Below are 21,016 nucleotides of genomic sequence, written 5' to 3' on the forward strand. Positions count from 1 at the left end.
CACACAGTGGCCAACCAGGTGCCTCTAGGAAGCCCACAAACAAGACAACTGCAGCAGCATTGTCCTGCCAGTGTTCCATAGCACCTAATATAATAGGCATGCTCCTCTGATCCTGGAGAGAATAGCTATGCATCAAGACTAGTACCCATTTTTAGTAGTAGCCATGAATACCCCTTTCCTCCATGAACATGTCCACTCCCCTTAAAGCCTTCCAAGTTGGCATGGTAGGTAAGAGTGGAGGGTAAAGGTGATGGAGGCGGAGAGTAAAAAAAAACCACGTGCCAGAACTCTGGACAAAGGAAACATTACTATCAAGAAAGAAGAAGAAGCCCTTTCCAGGGGATCACAAGAGGTGCTGCCACTTTTAGCCAAAGGAGGACACACCTCCTAGTGCAAGCTAGGAAGGAGCATGGTCTGCTCTCCATTATAAGCAAGAGGCCCCTATGGGGCCTGGCCACCTGCCCCTGGAAATGCTATCATGTTCACAGCTGATACAGAGCCGTGATGGGACTGCAGTGCCCAGCTGGCTGCAGTCTCCGAACAGAGGCTCCCAATCACCAGGGCAAGCTGACTTGGCCTTGCAGCATGGGAGCCTTGATTCAGTTGTTCCTTCTAGCACAGAACTCTGGCAGTTTGAGCTGGTCGTGTGCATGAACAGGGAGGCAAATGGGAGACGTTGGTGCTTTTGCACCTGCTGCATGCCGCAAGGACAGAGCTCACCTTCTAGCTTGCTGTCTGGATTCTCTTCTACGTTACGGATCTCCCTCTGCTCAGCGTGGGCAGGTTCTGGCTGCTCTGGCGGCCGCGGCTCTTCCTTTTCACCTGCTAATGAGGGACAGACAGCTGTCACAGGATGGAGCGAGAAAAGTGACAGATGTTCTTTGCTTCTCCCTGCCTTTGGTTCCGCTCAGTATGCAGGTTCCTGTACAACCTGATGTCCGGGCAAACCCAGCCCCTACAGAACTTTTGCAGCGGGCACTTAGCAATGTGGCCACCTATCAAGCACTTCTAAACCCTAGATCCTTCGTGAACAGCAAGGTGTAGCAGCAAGACCTGATGCTAGCAAACAACTGTACAACAAATATCACACGATCTGTCACAGGCAGGAGATCCACTTTCTCCCCACTCCATAAGGAGATGTACAATTACTAGGGCTTGCCAACGCTGGGTTGGGAAATACCTGGAGATTTTGGGGGTGGAGCCTACGAAGGAAGGAATTTGGAGAGGGGTCAGGACCCCAGTGGGTTATAATTCCATACAGTTCACCCTCCAAAGCAGCCATTTTCTCCAGAGAAACTGATCTCTGTCACCTGGAGGTTGGCAACTCTAGCACAATACTAGTCATAAGAAAACTTGGGCTGCAGGCAAAGAACAGTGCCCCCCTAAGAATTCTTTACTTAAAGATTCTAAATCCTCTTGCATAAAAACGCATATGTTACAAACTCCACTGTTACAGAAGCAAGGCCTGTTTACTTCACTTGGGATGTAGAAACTGTGACGTTGTATTGTAAGAGAAGGTTCAATACTTTTTTAAAAGCAAAGGGATGGGACAGGAAGAAGGAGGGCAAGAATCCAGTACAAGGGAGGCATTGGAGTTGAAATGCCAGAGGCCAGGCAGCAAGAAGGTGCTGGCTTGCTTATTGGGGAATGACTTTTAAGACTCTCCTAGCTGCAGGAACCCAGCTGGGCCTTCAGAAGCTCAGGATGGGTGTGGCTTTAGGCTGAAAGTGCCCCTGCAGCCAGTGGTATTGCAAGAATCCCATGACTGAAGCCAAACACTGCAACTGTTTGTATTTAAGTGCAGAATCACAAAATCTCAGCAGCCCAAGGAATGAACGGATCTCTCCAGGAAAGAGCAGTGGAAGGGACTTACCAGGTTCGTTCTTCTCAACAGGTTCCACTCCTTCCTTGGCATTGTCCTTCACACCCTCAGCCTGGTCTCTCTTCTCCTTCTGACTGTCCAGTTCCAGGTCTTTGTAAGGGGGCCGCTCATCCTCATGTGCAACCACCTCCGGCACAGGCTTGGGCTCTTTCACAGGACGGTCCTTCAGCTTCTCCTGGGCGCTGTCTTCCTTTGCTTGTTCAGGAACAGGCTTAGGCTCCTTCTCTGGCACAGGTTTCCCCTCCCCCAGGACAGCCTTGTTGGCTGGTGGCTGCTTCTCTTCTTCAGGCTCCTCACGGTCCTGACCTTCATCCACCACCACCTCGTCATGTGGCACTGGTGGCTCATGGCGGTGGGCTTCTCCTATAGGGAGCGCAATGCCTACAGGGAAAGGAAGGAGACCATCAACCAGACAGAGTACAAAAACCAGTGTGAGTCGAGGCTTTCTTTATGCGAGTTCTTCATATGGGCTCTGAAATCTTTTTTATCTGGCTACGGACTAAAGCAAAGAAGAACTGGAAACAGGAAGACACCTGGAATTGGCTCAACCTCCTTGCGCAGGCCCATCGGTGTGTTCTCCGCCTTCAGAACTCCCAACCGTCACTCAGCCCTACCTTGATCAGGTCGGTCCAGCTGCACCTCCTCCTTTGGCTTCTCCTTCTCCTCTCTCTTGGGAACATCAATGGGAACCCTGATCTGTGGCTGTTCCATTTCTTCTTTCTCATTCTCTGCTTTGGGCTTGTCACGGTTATCGCCCACTTTTTCCACTGCTAGGTTCTGGTCTGAAAAGCATGGAGACAATTTACATACTATAACGGAAGAACTATGCCTGGATCTCCCCTACCCTCCTCTTTTAAAAAGTGAAATTCATCTACCAATTTGACTGGCACTGTAGTGCTAGGGATGAAATCCTTGACCCACATACTGGTGCTCAATGTAAACCGCACTTCCTGAGGTTGCTATGGGGCAAACAAAAGCATGGAGCGTATTTAAATTGGGAAAACAAGGTGCAAGGAAGGGGTTAGGGAGCCTCTTCTCCAGCACCTCTCCTCCCTGTGGCTGCATTTCGTTTGGGGGGAAAAAGAGAGAAAACATTAGGGACATCCAGTCACAGATTTCCCTCTTAGATGTTGCGCCCTACAAAACGAATACTGCTGCCTGGGGAACATATGGCCACTAGATGGCAGCATTGCTCTTGCTCATTTGCATTCCATGCATAGTGATGGCAGGACAGTCACACAAGCAAGGCCAAAGGAATTCATTCACCTGGTAGGGTTAACAACCAAGAGTGAACATATTAGGGGGGGTTGGCCTACGAGACTGCAAGGAAAGGGCAGAGGCTGAAGCAGCAGGGGAGAAGGTCTAGAAAAAACAACAAGGAGGGAAAGGACCAAAAGAGCCAGGAAGGCCACAGCAGAGAAGCAGCAGATTTGGGGCCTTCTCATTTCTATCTCCTTCCATAGAAACAACAATGTATCTTGAAAAGACCCAGGCAAAGACCTGCATGGTTGAACAAAGGGGGACAAAGCTTCAGGCCTTTCCAATGAATGGCACCCCCCTTTCAAGCAAGCGAGAGAGCATTACTGCCTGTTCCCTATTTTTGTCAGCCTGCTAGCTAAAAACTGGGTACCCTACAGCAGTGGTTCCCAACTTTTTTTGACCAGGGACCACTAGGACTTTTTTGTTCGGTGCAGGGACCCCAAGGTTCAAAATAAAAATTCCGAGAATTTGAAAATAAACTTTAATCATAACATTAAACTTAGAATAATATTTGAATATATTTTTATAATAGAGAACTTTTAATTGAAAATATTAATTTATTATGGGTTTATAACTATGTTTCGCGGACCTTAATTTAGTTCTCGTGGACCCCTGGGGGTCCACGGACCCCAGGTTGGGAACCAGTGCCCTACAGGCAGGGAAGCACGTGGGGCACAGATATCTTACTGGCAGCTGCTCTTGTGGAGCCAATGCTTCAGTATACCCTCGGCATTGTCCCATGAAAGCAGCTGATATTTATACAAAGAAGTTGTCATGAAAGAGCAAATAGACGAGATCTTGTTTCCTACATTATTAGAGGCCTCTATTTTGGAAGAGCCTGAAGGAAGCCTCTTTGCAAGAGAAACAGAGCAGCTCAAACTGTTCCCTCACTTCGGGAAGCTGAAATCACACCAAGTAATTCCTGCACAGTTAAGTCTGAAATAGTCATTTTCACACTTACATGAACGCCTTTCCCCACCTTGTCCCATTCTCACTCTTCTTCCTCCTGAGAATCAACTCTGCCTACGTCTGCACTCTCTCAAAGGGGGAAGTGACCTCCAGTAGGCACGAGGCGCTTGGAGTGGAAGGGAGAAGGTAGGAAACGTATCAGTGAGGGTGCTGCATGCCCTGACTTTAGACAGCCTCTGGGAGGCTGGAAAAGGTGGCCAAATACAACAGGAAGTCAGGAAATGTGAACAAATGAAGCTGCCTTCTACTGAACCAGACCCTTGGTCCATCAAAGTCAGTACTGTCTACTCAGACCGGCAGCGGTTCTCCAGTGTCTCAGGCAGAGGTCTTTCACATCATCTACTTGCCTAGTCCCTTTAACTGGAGATGCCCGGGATTGAACATGGGACCTTCTGCATGCCAAGCAGATGCTCTACCACTGAGCCACAGCCTGTGGAGTAGTGGTTAGAGTGTCGGGACTAGGAACAGGCAGGCAAAAGTTCAAATCCCCTCTCAGCTACATAACTAAGTGGGTGTCTCTCTTAGTCCAACCAACCTTGTTGTTTGGATAAAATGGAGGGAAGAATAAAGTATGCTGTTCTGAGCTACCTGAACGAAGAGTGGGATAAAATAATGTGAATAGATAGGAAGAGATATAGAAAAACAGGGCTTTGCTTATAAGGGGAAATCTGGTTCCTTCTCCCTTGTCCCTAAGGAAATGAACAGAGATGTAGGTGTGCGCATATATGCAGATACTTGATTAAGTGTGTTGATTTCTATGAAGTGAGTTCTGGCTGTGTACATATAACCATAAAGCTAACAAGAATTCTCTGCCAAGGAAAGCTGAATTATACAAGAGGCATAAATTACATGAAGTAAACTTTTAATGATAATTAAGACTGTCTACCCCATCTTTCCACTTTTAAAAGCTTCAAGGCAGCTAGCAAAGTAAGATAAACCGTAACAACAACAAAAATTATAAAACAGAAGTTAAATTAAAATGATTAAAAACCAGCAGAGCAAACCCAAAGACAGTATAAGCAGCATGAAAACAACTCAACCATCAAATTCTTTGGAGAATAAAAAGGTACCTGAAAGCCAACAGATAAGGCACAATTCAAACATCTGTGGGGAGAGAACTCCCATAGAAAGGGTTCTCACCCAAGTCAACACCAGCTTAACCTCAGAAATGGGGGGGGGGGGGAAGCACCTGGTAATGGGCTTCTGAAGACATTATCAGAAGGCAGACATGTTCATATGGGAACAAGCTGTTCTTTGGGTATCCTGCTCCAAAACATTTAGAGCTTGAAAGGTTATAACTGAAACTCTGAAGATTACTTGGGGAAAGCTTTTAATTCTAGCACAGTAAGGTCCAACCAGCCAGTCCCTGTACAATGGTTCTGTCCTAGAGGGGATTCAGATGTGCCAGCCTATGCTTGGTCCTAGGAGGGGTGTGCAACCCAATAAACAAAGCATGCATATATATTGCATTTAAATAGCTAAATTTTGATGGCAAAATGTATATATTTATTTATTTATAATTTTGCCGTCAAGTCACAGCTGACTTGTGGTGACCCTATGGGGTTTTCAAGGCAAGAGACATTTAGAGGTGGTTTGCCATTGCCTGCCTCCACGTCACACCCCTGGTATTCCCTGGTGGTCTCCCATCCCAATACTTGCCAGGGTCGAGGCTGAGAATGTGTGGCTGGCCCAAGGCCATCCAGAAAGCTTCCATGGCAGAGGAGAGATTCAATTCTGGGTTTCCCAGTTCCTAGTCCAATACCATAACCACTACACCAGTCCAGCTCTCCTAAACAAAGCAGGTATTCTTTCTGCATAATTTATTCTGATTCTGCTAATCAGGAGAAGGGGCAAGGAGTTATAAAAGGTACTTAAATCCTGTCCATCTGTAGAGATCCTGGTTGACCTGCTCGCAAGAGTTAAAAGACATAAGGAGAGACCTGTGATGGAACTTCTGTGCCTTTTTTGGAAGCGAAAAGCAATCATCAGCATGGGGGGAGATCGGGGCCATGGCACTGGGAAGGACTTTTTTTTTTTAAACCCAGGCTGCTTTCATGGTCTAAAGTGTCCCCTCCACTGCAGCCGCTATATGTACCACAGGGGAAAGCATACAGGCACCACAGCAGCAAGAGGAAGAGACAGAGAGAGATCGAAATGAAGAAAATGGCACCAGGAGAAAAAAAATTAAGCATCCCTCCCTCAACACTCCCTTCCCAACCTGATTCCCTCCCCCATGACAGCTTTAAGTTTAACACCAAATAAGGAGAAATCTTGCTATTTCACTGAGGTAGCTACTTGTGTCTGGGCTATACCACTCCATACTGCATTTGAGAGAATCACATTAATTGAGCACCCGCCATACCTCCCCCCCCCCGCACCTTCAATTTCTCCAGGTCTTATGATAATTAGACAACAAGTTTTCATAGGAGACCTTTCTGTTTCAGCCCTTACAGCCTTTGAAGTGGTACCGCTCAGATACAGTTGTGTCACCTCACAGAGAACTAGACCTGAAGCAACAGAAATCAGTGGTCAAAGCCATGGCACATTCCCAGGGAAAGAGACCAGCAAGGCACACAACTGAAAGGCTGCTTGCCCAGAGGACTGACTGCTGTACTGGTCTCTCTGCTCTGCAGTCTGGAATTGTATCCCACCCTTACAGCATTCCAGATGTTAACAAAAACAGCTGAAATGAACCAAGAATGTGCATGGATAGCTAGAAACTGTCCAGAATGGTGCAGCTTCAATACATAACCAGCACAGGACCATCAGCATATTGTCTGCAATACTACTGGCCCCTTGGCGGGGATAAATCAGAAAAGCCGGCCTGGGAAGAACTCGTGGTGGGTCAGGTGACACAGGCAGGAGCTGAAGACTTTTCAAAGACCAGCACTAACTACTCGAGCGAACCTGAGTTCCCTGCTCAGAGCAGTAAAGCAGGCAGTTCGGCAACCCTTGACACACAGCAGCTTGCATAGCAGCCTCGAAGATCTATAAAACAGGCAACAGGTGTTCCCATAAACAGAAGACTAGCACACCAGAGGAGCGAGCCCAAAATGTTTTGCACGATACCCAGCCACTGCAGATGTTTTCCCAACGTCTTTTTGCTCTTATGTGAGACGATTTGCTATTGATCCTCCCAAGAGGGCTTTATAACCGGGTGGTGGGAGAACGTTGCAATTTCAGCGACACGTGACTCGGGTGGGTTGCGAAACAGAAGAGACGCTGCAGCATCGAGCCTGGCATGGCAACTTGCCCAGAACATGGGAGAATCTTTGCCCTAGGGCACTGTGCCCTTCTGCTGCAGGAGCCGATGCTAGAGATGTGAAGCCTGGCTCCAGGTCAAGGCCTCTGCTGACATATTGTAGGTCAAGGGGTGAAGTAATAACATCAGTCTCCCCCCCCTCCCCACACACACACACAACAGGGTGTCAGGTGCTGCAGGTCATACCTCTTGCATGCTTCTGTTGTGTTAAGCAGAAACTGAGCTCACGTTTCCCGTGAAATTGCAGACAGAGGACCAATAAGCCTCTGCTGAAGTGCTTGGCTTTCTGTGATCTGAAAGCCCAGCTTCAGCAGTCAGAATACGTTATGCAAATGGGGCTCAAATGACTGTATTTCCATACTTTATTCTTCTGGTCAAGCAGCTTTCTTCCCCCCTACCCTGGCCCGGTAAAAGGACGATGTCTGGACTGCAACCGAAGCGACTGACAAGAGGACAGGCATGGGGAGCCACAAGGGAGGAAGTGGGAGCCCATGAAGAGAACGAGAATCACGTTCTCTGATCTTGGAAAGCTGCAGTTCAGTAAGTCTCAAGGGATGAGGACCACCTCAAACAGGGCACTTTTCTCATTTGGGTAGGCAGGGGAACCACAGATAGCCACCATGTATAACAACCTGTACCTTTGCATTACACGTACGCGTGTTTGGAAGCTGCTGCAAACAGCTACTACATATGTACACACACCTACGCAGAACTTCATTTGCAAACACAGCAGTGTCTTCCCCCACACTCACATATACCCATATCAGAAAAACATCATGTGCGAAGCAGATACTGCCAACAAGTTCCCAAGTTTCCTTCCACTCTCGTAAGATTTACAAACAATAGTGAATTCGGGCAGATACCAAGCTAACCAAACTGCCTGGTTATGCTGGCACCCATGCCGACTGCAAAGACCTTCTCCTCTCCTCCCTCCCCCCAAATCCTGATTAGGTCTAACTTTAGAGATGCTTACACTGCAGCTGCAAAGCCAGAGGTTTAGATATGAGCTTGCTCGTTACATTCCAGGCTGATAAACACAACTGCGGCGTTAATAAATTAACACCACAGAGACTCCCATCTTATCAGAAGAGAAGAGAAAGGCAAAAGAAGCACAAAACGTGACCATCTTTTCTATTTTTCACGGTCCAGCTGAAGTTTAGCCAAGGAACTGGCACACAGAAACTGTCGGGCGTCCAACATTCCAGAGCGAGGGAAAAGACCCAAGGTCTTCTCAGGAGACAGTCAAATTCCTTGAAGAAGTCCTCCAAGTAAGGACTGACTCAAGGATGGTCAGCAAGCTGCAAATTTATATTACACAAACACACACACACACACACACACAGAATGCAAAACAAAAGGGAGAAAGAGATAAAAATCTCCACTCTGTAATAAGACAAAGTTGCCTCTAAGCCGTCATTTTCTCAGCAGGAAGCAAAATTAAGTTCATCATCAGGGCGTGAATTAATGGCCTCTCACGCTGCTTGGAAATCTATAAGGGGCTGTATGTGGTTTGCAGAGAACCATTTTGCCCAGGATGTGTAATAATCGCTGAAACTGTAGAGTCGCCCTTGTGGTCCCTTTGGATAATGTTACAGTAATGCTGTGCCTCTTAATGTTTTATGAGGGGTGCTGGGCTTAACAGGAAAAGGCGAAGAGGCAGTAAAAGCTTCTTGGCTTACAAAAACAACAAGGGGAAAAAATATCTCGGGGCTAAAGAGTTGGGCAGGCGAAGGGGGAGGGAACCCCACTTTGGGAGGAAGCCCAAGCACCGATGACTGAATGATGGTGCGCGCAGAGCCAACCCAAGCTACTCAGACTCCTCAGCCTGCATTAGGACATGGGTGAAGAAGGGACATTTCTCACGGGTTTCTGAAGCATCCACTTTTGTTTTTAATGGTACACTATCAGTCTCTCCGGGCTGTAATAAAATCTCATCGTGCGCAACCCTAAAAGCTTTTCCTACCCTCTCTCCAAGAATCTGACTAGGAGAGCAGAGAAAGACACAGCTTTGCACTAACTCCTGCCCACCACGCCCCCCCCCGTCCCGCATTACAGCCAGTTCTAATTCAGAAGGAGATGGGGGGGGGGAAGTGTCCCTCTTTGGGGCGGTTACCAATCCAGAATGCAGGCGAGACACACCGCCAGGTCAGCATCTCCCTGGGTGACAAAAGCAGGCCCATTTTGCTTTCTGCAACGGGACTGCACAACCTGTTCAGGGTGCAAAGAAGGTTTTCTGTTCTGCCTGTTCTTGTAAAGGCTTCTTTCCCCCTCTCTGTTTACTGTTGTTATTTCTTTGGCTTAACTTAATAAGGTCAAAACCTTGCTTGTTGTCTTGTGTTAACTCTTGCCCGGTGCACAACTTGGAGAGTACCAGTGGGATGTTAGTTGGGAACTCCTGTGGAGTGGAAATCTTTTTAATAATCATTAAAATCTCCCTCCAGCTCAGAACTGGTCCGTCCTCATAAAACTGGGAAGCAACAGAACACATTGGGGGGGGGGGGGAGAATTAAGGCAATGGTCCATGGCCAGCATTATCATCTGCAGTGCAAGGTATTTTAGAGTCAGGTGAAACTTGGTAAATGGGGGGGATGGGAGAGTAAACATACATTCATGTAACACGAAGCCCAAAGGATCTCAAACCTCAGCACATGTGTCAGAGATTGAATTGTGTGTCCCAAAGCAAGGTTTGGCAAGGCAGCCCTGCTTGGTCAACCTGAAGTCGCACTTGCCCACTGGACAGAACTGAGCCTGGCGCAGTGGTCTGAGTGTCAGAATAGAATGGGGAAGAGTGGAGTTCAAATCCCCACTCAACCAAGACGCTCGCTGGGTGACCAAGACGCTCGTAGCCCACCCGACCTGGCACGATTCTAGTGAGGATAAAGGAGGAGGGAAGAACTATGAACACCACCCTGAGCTCCTTGGAGGAAAGGGAGCTGCTTAAAAATGTTGGTAAGATACAGCATTTCTTTCCACTAGAGGGAAATTGCAGCTAAACACGGGCTCCATTTTCAATATCTATTTCCACTGCTGTCTCTATACCAAGGCCCCTTTCAAACAGCCTTTATAATCAGTTTTAGCAGCCGGTTGCAAACAGATTTTTTGTGTCATTTCAGACACAACCGTTTTGGCTCCTGGCTGCTAATGGGTTAAAAAAATTTTTTTTTACCCTTTCTTTTAAAGCTGCTTGTGTCCCATTCGCAGCATGAGGCTGAGCTGTTGTTTATTTTTAAACATCTGCTTTATTCCATTTTCAGGTCTTCTTTGACCCTTCTGAACTGCTGTAGTGTGGTGTTTGAAATGTCTGAGGCGCTTCTGAAAGTGCCGCTTCTCCCCCACCCCCGTACACACATACCTTCGTTGCGACGTGTTCTTTTTTCGACATTCTAACTTTTGCGCTATAGCGCTAGACCAATATAGCAATTCGGTGCTATATCCATCATTCAGATGCTTGCTGAATGCTGGCAATATAGCACTGAATTGCTATTTTGGTCTAGCGCTATAGTGCAAAAGTTGGCAAAAAAACACATGAAAAAGAACTTGCCGCAAAAAAGAGCAGGGGAAAAAAAGCAGCACAGCTTGAAATGGCCACAGCACTTCAGACACGGCTCATAAACTGATTATGCAGTATGAAACCCCCGTCCCAATGCCTCTTTACTTGGAATCGGGCCAACAATGGAAAGCAACCAGTTTAGAATGGTAATGTGAAAGGGGCCTAAGAGTACCTCCATAAAGACCCAACAGGTTCCTAAAGGAGACAAAACCAAACCCCCAGATTTTGACAGCATCACTTCTCCATGGCTGCTGTTCACATTTTTTTCAAGGATTATATTTTATGCATCCTTTGCTCAACGTAGATTTCGGGAAAGGAGATCATCTACCCACATGCTTCTAATGCTTTTAAAGTTCCACCCAGGAGCTCAACATACAGAAGATGGGATTATTAACCTATACTAAAGCTACACTGAAACTAGTAGCAGGCCATTTAAATGGGGTACCGGTAGAGGGCTTAAGAGATCAACGTGTCCCCCAATGCCCCCAACTATGCATAACATAAAGGAGAAGTTTTGAAAAATAAACCTGAGGTACTCAGGTAGGAAAGCCAGCCTCTACATAACAGAATAAAATAAAAAGCCTCAAACAGTTTTGGCAGGGAGCAGGGGAAGAAATGTCTTCCCCTCAAGAGCTTTTAAGCAGTGCAGACAGAAGGCACTGATTCTGCCCAGCGCTTATGCCACCGGTGGCTGCGTTTTATTGTTGCCCTTGTTGCTTCTGAAGACAGCGAAAGGAGAGACAGACCTTTTCAAATCAGGGCACGCAACTTTAAATAAAACACCCCACAGCCAAGTCTTTGTACGTGTGAGCACGAACGTGAGACTGCCAACAGTTAGCAAAAGAACCCTATAAAATTAAAATTTCAGCAGTTCCAGCAGTTCTGAATGGTGCAACATGGAACAATGACAACATGAGCCGTTAACGATGGAGCTGCAGCCAAGACAGGGTGCTAAAGATATTAGCACAATGATTTGGGAAGGGGGGGGGGAGAGACAAGGAACGCAAGTAAAAAAGTGCAGAACGTCAGATGTCTACCAAAGTTGATGTACCTAAAAGTAGGTGGGATTTGGATGCATTCAATAAAAGAGAAGCTGTTTAAAAATACCGCAGGGTACATCAACTGCTACTTCTGGTTCATAAGATAGGAAGGGTTGGGTCTGTTTGAGAAGATCCAGCGGTTTGATGCTGCTTACCCAAGAGCCTTTCCAGCACCAACTCCAAGCCTACTATCATGGCCGTCATCTGACATGCAATCTAAAGCCAGGAGTTTGTGGGGGAAGGGACACACAGTTATTTAGGCACATAAAGGCTAGAACCTTTCCAGATTCTGACCCCTAACATGCACAGGAAGGTCATCATGTAATGCTGTTTAGCTGGCCCGGATCCTTCGTAGTGGGTGGGCCACATCCCAAGATCGGATAGCATTATGCAGATCTCACAAAAAGGGAGTTCTGGATGGATCTGCATGTGCTCGCCCAGCTGGAATAAGGAGAGGGACTTCCCCAAGATCTGTAGACTGTAACTGTGATCCTTTTTCACAAGGTCACTGAATGGCATCAGGGAAACTAGTTCACCGTTTTCTCCTGACACACAGACTGTAAAACCGAACAAAAAAAAAATGACAGCAGGGCAATAGCTCCTTTTTGTGTGTCGCAGGAGCTATTAAAAGATTGCTCTCCAAAAGCACTGGGGAGTGCTCCAGCAAGCCAAGCTGTTCTTGCAGCTATCAGAAGCTAAGGGAGGAACAGCACATCATCCACGTTTCATATACAGCCCTGGACGCTCTTCTAAAGAATAACCCACAAGCAGGTGTGGAGAGGGGGAGAAGGCAGGTGTACCCAAAATGACTGACCCAGGTGCAACCTTGGAAGCTCTTGTTGCACCCCCCCATATTCCCCCCTCCAAATCCCCTCTGGCCAGCTATGCAACACAGATGCCTGGACTGCAGGCTCTCGCTGATAACCACGGATGACGACCATGAATTAGACAGGCCAGCCACATGCACAAGACACCCAAGTTTCAGCCATATCTTATCACATGTAAAAACGATGAACCTGAGTGGAGGGATTCAAAGCGACAAAGCACTGCATCCAGCATTTTGCTTGCCTAAATGACTCTGAAACTGCTGGGGAAAGGGCAAGGAAAGAACGTGAATCAGGCCTTTGATTCAGACAGTCACAGAGGGATGGGGGGGGGGGAAACCCTGAGCAATGATGTTCAAGTAAGGAGCTGAAAAAATATTACAAAATCTTAATCCGCCCAGGGAGACCCTCTGGGGGATGGGAAGGTATCTTTCAAAAGCAGAAAGAAATTGCCTAATTAGATTTTTTTTTTTAGAAAATGGATAATTGCCTTCATGTGCTTTCAAAGGCAGCTTAGCAACCTTTTAACATCCGTATGCACTGTGTGTAATAGCAGAGCCTTTCTGAAAGGGTTTTATACCTTCCCAAAGAGCAGCTGACAGTAAACCCTCAGCAATACAGATGGGGGTGTAATGGGCACTTGGGTGTCGTTAGTGAAAACACTATTCAAAGTTCGCTGGTCAATACGTGTTCACATAAAAGGGCAGCGTTCTAATATTCATAATCCCTGGACCCATGGGGCAGGGTTTTTAATGAAAGTCTGTACAGTTCTGGGCTCTGCAACATCAAAGGAGCCAATAAAAAAACCCTCCTAGCGTATGCTGACAGGCAAGAGGCATACGGCAAACCAGAACAGGGAAAGGCACAGTGTAGTTGCAGGGATTGCCTCAACAAGCCAACCCATCAATTAAAGGGGGTGGTGGATGGGGGGGGCTCAAAATCAGGAAAATGCTAAAAACAAACTGCACGCTGTCTGACAAGAAAAGCCATGTGTTTCCGCGAGAGGCTCGTGCAAGAAATAAGAAACAGATGTGGGCTGAAGGAGGGTGCACTGGTGGAAGCCCGGCAACCCTGCAGCCCATGCAGGCTTTGAGTGACAGGATGCAGCTGCTGAGGGAAAGCCGGCCCTCTTACAAAATAAGCCCTGAAAGGGTGAAGGGTGTCAATCAAGGCTGCATGATCCCTTGACAGTCGTTCACATGAGGTGTGGAGAATGGAGGTACTGGAAACAGAGTGATCTGTGGGACTAACTGTGGTGGTGCCGTGTCGCTCCCATCATGCCTTGTGATTTTGGTTCAGTGTTGCTGTTTCTCCTTCAGGGACAATTCTTCAGACTGTTTCCTCTGATATGTGAATGAGACAGTTTTGATAACTGAGGCTTCAATCAATCAGTTTCAGTCTGCAATAGTCAGGGGTACATTCTACTCATACTGCTTCTTCAGAAGACTGAGGTCCTTTCTATTAAATTAGGAGATGGTTGTCATCCATGCTTCTGTCTCCCCAGGATTAGACTACTGCAATAAGACTTGCATGGGTCTGCCCTGGCAATATATCTACAAGATTTTGCTGCTGGGGAATGCAGTGGCTCACCTCTTAACAGGCAGGCTGCAGAAGCACATGATGTGGATACTCTGCTATCTGCACTGGCTCCCTGTTCTCTTCTGGACACACTGCAAAATGGTGGTTCTAATCCACAGAGCCCTAAATGACTTATGATTGCTGAGAACCACTAAGGATGCCCTTTTAACTACACTGTCCCTGCACCAGGTTTAGTCAACAAAAGCATGGACATTCTTGATGGTTGTATCCCAGTTGTGGAACTCCACCTCACAACAGGCTTGCCAAAATTTCCAACATGAGCCTTTGGAATTGATGCAATACTGACTGCTAAATCAGGAAAGGGTGGGGAAATTTCAAACAGAACTAGCTGATTCTGTTTTGCAAAGTAAGATTTTGGGATTGCAACTTTTGGGATGGGGTTACACCTCACAGTCACTGTGGGACACCAACTTTGGCTACAGTATTAATTCCAATCTTTCTTCCTTTCCTTTTATCCCTTAGAAGCTCCTTGATCAATTGATCTTGAGCAGCATATATCTAGTGTTGGAGGGATATAAGGACTGAAACAAAACTTGCCACTGACAATGTAGCCTTGGGGTCCCTATCGCTTAGTAAAAAAGGCATTATGTCAGTCACAGAGGCATTGGATTTGTATGTTAAAAGGGGGGAAATATAGTGCAATCGAAGTTCCTCGTAAAAGAGGCATTCCAAAAGGGCATGAGCTAATAAGTCAATAGAGCCAGAAGAGCAAGGGCAGATCTTGTCTGAGTATGGTATATTCAGAATTCTGCCCTGCATTACCATAGAAGGGTTAGCATTCAATCTAGCCAAGCAAAAAGCTCTACAAAGACGAGGAGTTTTCAGGTAATATGTATAGGCAGGCAGACCACGTGGAGGGGGTATTCCGAAGAACTGGGATGAACAGAGCACGAAAAGTAGTGCTGTTATAATCGAGCTCTTTAATGCGCTTTTAAATTTTGGTAAAAGCTTCAGTTTTCCCAAGATCTAATAACATATCCTGCGAAAAGCCCAACAGTGACAGCTTCTCATCTAAGATTTTTTGCCATGTGGATTTAAAAGGGTCATGCTTCAGAGAAGCTAGGAACCCCTCAGTGCTAAAGCACAGTTTAAGGTGTAGTTTAAAGGCGGCCAACCACGCCCTAGCTTCAAGTGACATTTGGCCAATTCCAATCTTCTGCCACATTCAAGCCTCTATGAACAACATTCACTCGTGACACAAATAGCTGGGGAGAGACTCAAATTAATGGATGAAAATACTGCAGGGCCTCAGAACTGGGAGATCTATCCTAGCAGTCAACCCTGTAGATCAGGGGTGTTGAACTCATTTGTTAGGAGGGCCGGGTATGACATAAATGTCACTTGGTCGGGACGGGCCATGTGTAAATAAACAAATACTGGAGATACAAACTTTACAAAAGACACAGGCAAAGTCAATTAATAACATTGTTTTTTTACTTAAAACACAAACAAGTTTACAATAATATCATTCTTACAGCATTTTCTTTTATTTAACAGTCTTATTGTTATTTTGTAAAGTATGTTTGCATTTTAAGAAAAAAATAAAGCAAAAAATATATATATATCATTAATTGACTTTGAAAGTGTATTCTATGAAGTTTGTATTTCTAGTCCCTGCCATTAATTTTTGTTAAAAATTTTAAACCAGGGGGGTGGCTGCCTTGGCTAGCAAACCTACAGTGGGCTCGCCAGCCCAGATCTGGGTGGGGTGGCGTGGTTGCCTTGGTTGGCAAGCCCACAGCAGACTCACCAGCCCAGATCTGAGCGGGGGAGGGCTGGCTGCCTTGACTGGTGAGCCTGCAGCTCTCTCCCAATCCAGAAAGACAGGGAGAAAGAGAGAGACAGAAGAAGTGAAACAGATAAGAGGGAGTGAGGGAGGGAGGGAGGGAGGGAAAGAAGGAAAGAAGGAAAAAAAGAAAAACAGAGAGAGAGAAAGAGAGGGAGGGAGGGAAAGAGAGGGAGGGAGGGAAGAAAAGAAGGGAAGAGAGGGAGGGAAAGAAGGAAAGAGAGGGAGGGAAAGAAGGAAAGAAAGGAAAGAAGGAAAAAAAGAAAAACAAAGAGAAAAGAGGAAATGAGGAGAAAGAAAAAGAGAATGAAAGAGAAGAAGAGAAAGACAAAGAGGGAGGGGGAAAGGATCTTGGCTGCGCTTGCTGGACTGCTCCCGCCTGTTCACGCCCAGGGTAGGGGGAGAAGGCTTCCTGCTGGCGAGCGGGGCCACAGCGGGCGGCTTGTGCGCGCCCGGGAGATGGAAGGCTTCCCGCTGGCACACGGGGCCGCAGCGCGCAGCCCCTTCACACCCAAGGTGTGTGTGGGGGGGAAGGCTTCCTGCTGGCGAGAGGGGCCACAGTGGGCGGCTCGTGCACGCCCAGGAGATGGAAGGCTTCCCGCTGGCACACGGGGCCACAGCGGGCAGCCCGTTCACGCCGGAGGTGTGTGTGTGGGGGAAGGCTTCTTGCTTCCAAACTTTATCTACAGCAGGGGTGTCAAATATGCGGCCCGCAGGCCGGATCCGGCCTGTGGAGGGGTCTTCTCCAGCCCGCAAAGCTGAGGCAGCTAGTTCCCCTTTCCCTCCTCCCCTGACCTTTTGTGAGCTTCCTGGAGCCGCTTTGGCCCCGTGTGCCAGCAAGAAGCCTTCCCCCACACCCCGGGCGCGAATGGGCCACCTGCTGTGGCCCTGCGCACCAGCGGGAAGCCTTCCCCGTCCCTCCCAGGCATGCACAAGCCGCCCACTGTGGCCGCGCCCGCCAGCAAGAAACCTTCCCCCCCCCCCGTGCGCGAACGGGCCACCCACTGCGGCCCCGTGCGTCAGCAGGAAGCCTTCCTTGGAGGAAGACAAATCATACCCTTCATTTAGGGGAAACAGCCATGCAATGGTGCTCACATGGATGACGATGCACATAGGGGGCAAGGGGATTACATCTGTTCCCCCAAAATGAAGGGTATTATTTGTCTTCCTCCAAGGCATCCATTTTGCATAATCCAAGAATGGGCACCTTTTCAACCCTCAGGGCTGCACCCTAAATATACCATGATCTGGAAGGCTACAGCTAATTTGTATACTTCAGCTGCATGTAACCAACAATTTGCACATCAGTTTTATGAGCCTGGAAAATATCCAGGTACAGTTAGTGCACATGCTAGCCCTATACCACCATATCCTTAGGCTGAATTGGCTGTCTTAAAACCTGACACACTTGATCCACTCCTTTAAATTTTTAGGTAAAATCTTTTGGCACATTTTCTAAATGTATTGGTGCTAGTATAAGGGCAAGCAACTTTTTAACATATGTAAACCAGGATCCCTAGGACTCTACAAGAGATACAAAAACATTCCCCTGAGGATGCAAGTTTAACACAGAGCCAAGTGTGAATGCCAGACGACACCTGGCAAAAGCCAGCCATGTGCCAAGCCGAGTCCCAGATTCACTGTGCTGCAGCAAGGATGATTTCCAGTTCTCTCTCAAAAAGAGAAACACAGAGAAAAGGAGAGTGAGAAGACTCCAAGAAATCTGTTGCTATTTTTGTTTTGTTTTTTAAGTAATTCAGGCACATAAACCAGAGAGAGCCTTTTGAGAGCTATAGATGCTCTGAATGATTCAAGATTCTCTGGTTTACATTAATTAAATCTGTGAAGCTGCCTTTCACCTAGTCAGACCACTGGCCCATCCAGTTCAGTAGTTTCTCCTCTGTCAGGCAGCAGCTCCCCAGAGTCTTGAGCAGAGAAAGATCTTTTGTCAACACCTGTTAACAAAAACCCTTTAACTGGTGCCAGAGGGTTCAACCTGGGATCTTCCGCATGCAGCTCCCCGCCACTGAACCACGGACCCTCCCCGATGAAATTCTGGCCTGGTATTCCTCTCCAGGGCTCACTTCAAAGACCATCACTGAAAGCCTTATAGATGGCCATTCCATCTGTACCCCTTCCCCTTGGACGCTGCATGTCCTGGGGGGTGGGAAAGGCGTTTGGAGCTCAGAAGCCACTGAGAGCCACCATGGTGTAGTGGTTAAGAGTGGTGGTTTGGAGTGGTGGACTCTGATCTGGAGAACCGGGTTTGATTCCCCACTCCTCCACATGAGCAGTGGAGGCTAATCTGGCGAACTGGGTTGGTTTCCCACTCTTCCACATGAAGCCAGATGGGTGACCTTGGGCTAGTCACACTCTCTCAGCCCCACCTACCTCACAGGGTGTCTGTTGTGGGGAGGGCAAGGGAAGATGATTGTAAGCCGGTTAGATTAGCAAGAGGTGCATAGAAGGCTAGCAGGCTGCACGGGTGAGTGAAACCCAAGAGGGAATATCACTGGCCAGGGCTCCAGCATCTCAGAAATGCTCCAAACCTCAGCAGGGAAACAACTGACCCCTCCAAGGGAATACAAGCCTTCCTCTACTTGCTTCCATTCTTAGTCTCCACAAGGATATTTCCAGGCACTCTTAAAACATAATAGGTGGAAAGGGGGAGGGAGAGAAAATACACACAAACAGGACGTGACATGGCCTGAGCGGAGGGGCAGCAGAGGGTCAGCAGACACCTGCCAGCAGCGGCCTCGGAGGTGGGGCTGCAGCTGCAGCGAGGCCTGCCAGGCCAGAATTCCATCCACAGCCTCAGCAAACAAATAATAAATAATGCAAGCCAGTCAACAGAGCCGAAGCATAATCACAGGCTTTTGTCAGGGTTAAAACTAGCTGCAAATTTATATCTCAGCTACATAAAAAAGAAAAGCGGGGGGAGAAAGCAGGCTCCCATAAATTTACATACCTTTTTGAGCGTGATGAATGGGTCACTATTGAAACCTTGGAAAATACATCAGCAGAGAGGCTGGAAACCACAGCGTGTTTGGCTGCTGGTGCCTTTCATACAGGTGGCCTGGACAGGGCTACCTCTAGACCAGTGTTCACAGAGAGGCTTTGGTGAAAGGGGGTTGTGCAGTTCCTAGTTTGTTCACCAGAGGGCAGTATAAGCTGCCACCTCTCTACCTGGCAAATCTTCTGCACCATCTCGTACATTTCAAAGCCAAACCCCAAGGGAAAATGATGAGATGACAGCCTTTGAACTCTGTGGAAAGATGCCCCCCTTTTGGTTTGCTTTATGGATTGTGACAACTGGCATGGCTTTGGCTGACACGGTACAAGAATACTCGAAGGCATTCAGTTCAGCCCTTTTGGTGTCAGGATCCCAATACATACCTGAGATTTTGAAAGGGTCTTGATCCGGTACATCCCTTATCCCTTCTGGCAGCTTGCCTGGCTCCACAGGTTCTATTTTTGCTGGGGAATGTTCCACTGCTGATAAGGTAGTGTAGGTGCTAATGACCAGTACGCCCAAACCGATCCATAATATGATCTGGTGCAAAGAATTTATTAGATCCCTTAATGCAAAGTACAAAGAAAGGAAGAATGGAAAGAGAAAGACATGTAACGACAACAACAAAAACAACTAGAGGCCTACAGCCAAAGATCTGGCTGGTTATTTCAAACCAATATTCTTTGGCTGTGTGGCTCCTGGTCATGTGCATCTTCCCTCGCCCAGTTTTCCTTCCCTCTCGACACTCCCTCCTCTAACTTCTCCCCTTAGTCTCATTCTTTTGGGCTGATTCCTTTTCCAACTTTCCTTTTGTAGTTCCTTGCCTATTGCCTTCTCAGGACCTGGTCTCTTCCTTGTCAAGGGTCCTTCTTCCCTTTTTTCTCTCCAAAGACTTCCCTGTCCCTCTGTTGCCTAAAAACACAGTCAACATCAGCCAGACACCCTTCTTCCCACTCTGTAAACCCTTCTGTGAAGCTGGGAAGCTCAGCCATTCATGGGCGGAGGCTTCCTCACCATGGCTACAAAATACCTAGTGCATTGCAGAATTGATTACACCTCATTTAAATCATGCTTTGCATTGTGTTCCCTAAAAGTGAAAATTAAGGGTGCTTAAATGTATCAGTGGGGCTTGTGTGTAAAGTGCCATCAAGTCACAGCCGACTTATGGTGACTCTAGGGTTTTCATGGCAAGAGACGAACAGAGGTGGTTTGCCATTGCTTTCCTCTGTGTAGCGACCCTAGTATTCCTTGGTCTCCCATCCAAGTACTAACCAGGGCCAATCTTGCTTAGCTTCCGAGATCTGACAAGATCAGGCTAGCCTGGGCCATCCAGGTCAGGGCATCAATGGAGCTTAGGCACAGGAAAAATAAACTTCAGCTGCCTTGATTCAAAAGGAATCTCACATACTTGACTTTCTCAGGACTGTACCGTAACATATACATCTTCAGTGTTATCAGAGGTTTAAAAAACCAAACCAACCAATATTGAGTTTTACAAATGAGAGCTAGCATTGGACAACTGCACCTTTCCTTGTAAAAATTTGTTTCTCACCACTTCTATAAAGGAGACATATGGAAAATATGGATGTTTTGCTTACAAAGGTCACTAAATCAGATATAAAGGCTCTGAAACCTGGGAGCTGTTGTCTGAGCAGTTATCCACCGGCACAACAAATAGCTGCATACAAGTCTGTAGAAACTTTCCATCAGGGTTTAGCAGGACCTCTGTATAATAAGCCTCCTCCTATATAGCATTTCCAACCAAACACTGTAATTTGATGCAGCTCTTGACACAGCCAACTAGAAAATAAAAATGGCCACTGACGTTCAG

At 47.2% G+C, this 21,016-nt stretch overlaps 1 protein-coding gene across 1 annotated transcript in view; it reads right to left on the reverse strand.

Moving 5' to 3' along the window:
• Positions 1–21,016, reverse strand: part of SLC38A10 (solute carrier family 38 member 10) — an 84,270-nt gene that overhangs the window by 7,701 nt on the left and 55,553 nt on the right. Inside the window, exons 11-14 of the mRNA XM_056865055.1 lie at positions 19,569–19,725; positions 2,497–2,664; positions 1,874–2,263; positions 721–825 (exon numbers count right to left, since the gene is read on the reverse strand). Of these exons, the coding sequence (XP_056721033.1) occupies positions 721–825; positions 1,874–2,263; positions 2,497–2,664; positions 19,569–19,725 (820 nt within the window). The remainder of the gene's footprint in view (positions 1–720; positions 826–1,873; positions 2,264–2,496; positions 2,665–19,568; positions 19,726–21,016) is intronic.

Source organism: Euleptes europaea, chromosome 1 (genome assembly GCF_029931775.1).
Source record: "Euleptes europaea isolate rEulEur1 chromosome 1, rEulEur1.hap1, whole genome shotgun sequence".
Taxonomy (NCBI): domain Eukaryota; kingdom Metazoa; phylum Chordata; class Lepidosauria; order Squamata; family Sphaerodactylidae; genus Euleptes; species Euleptes europaea.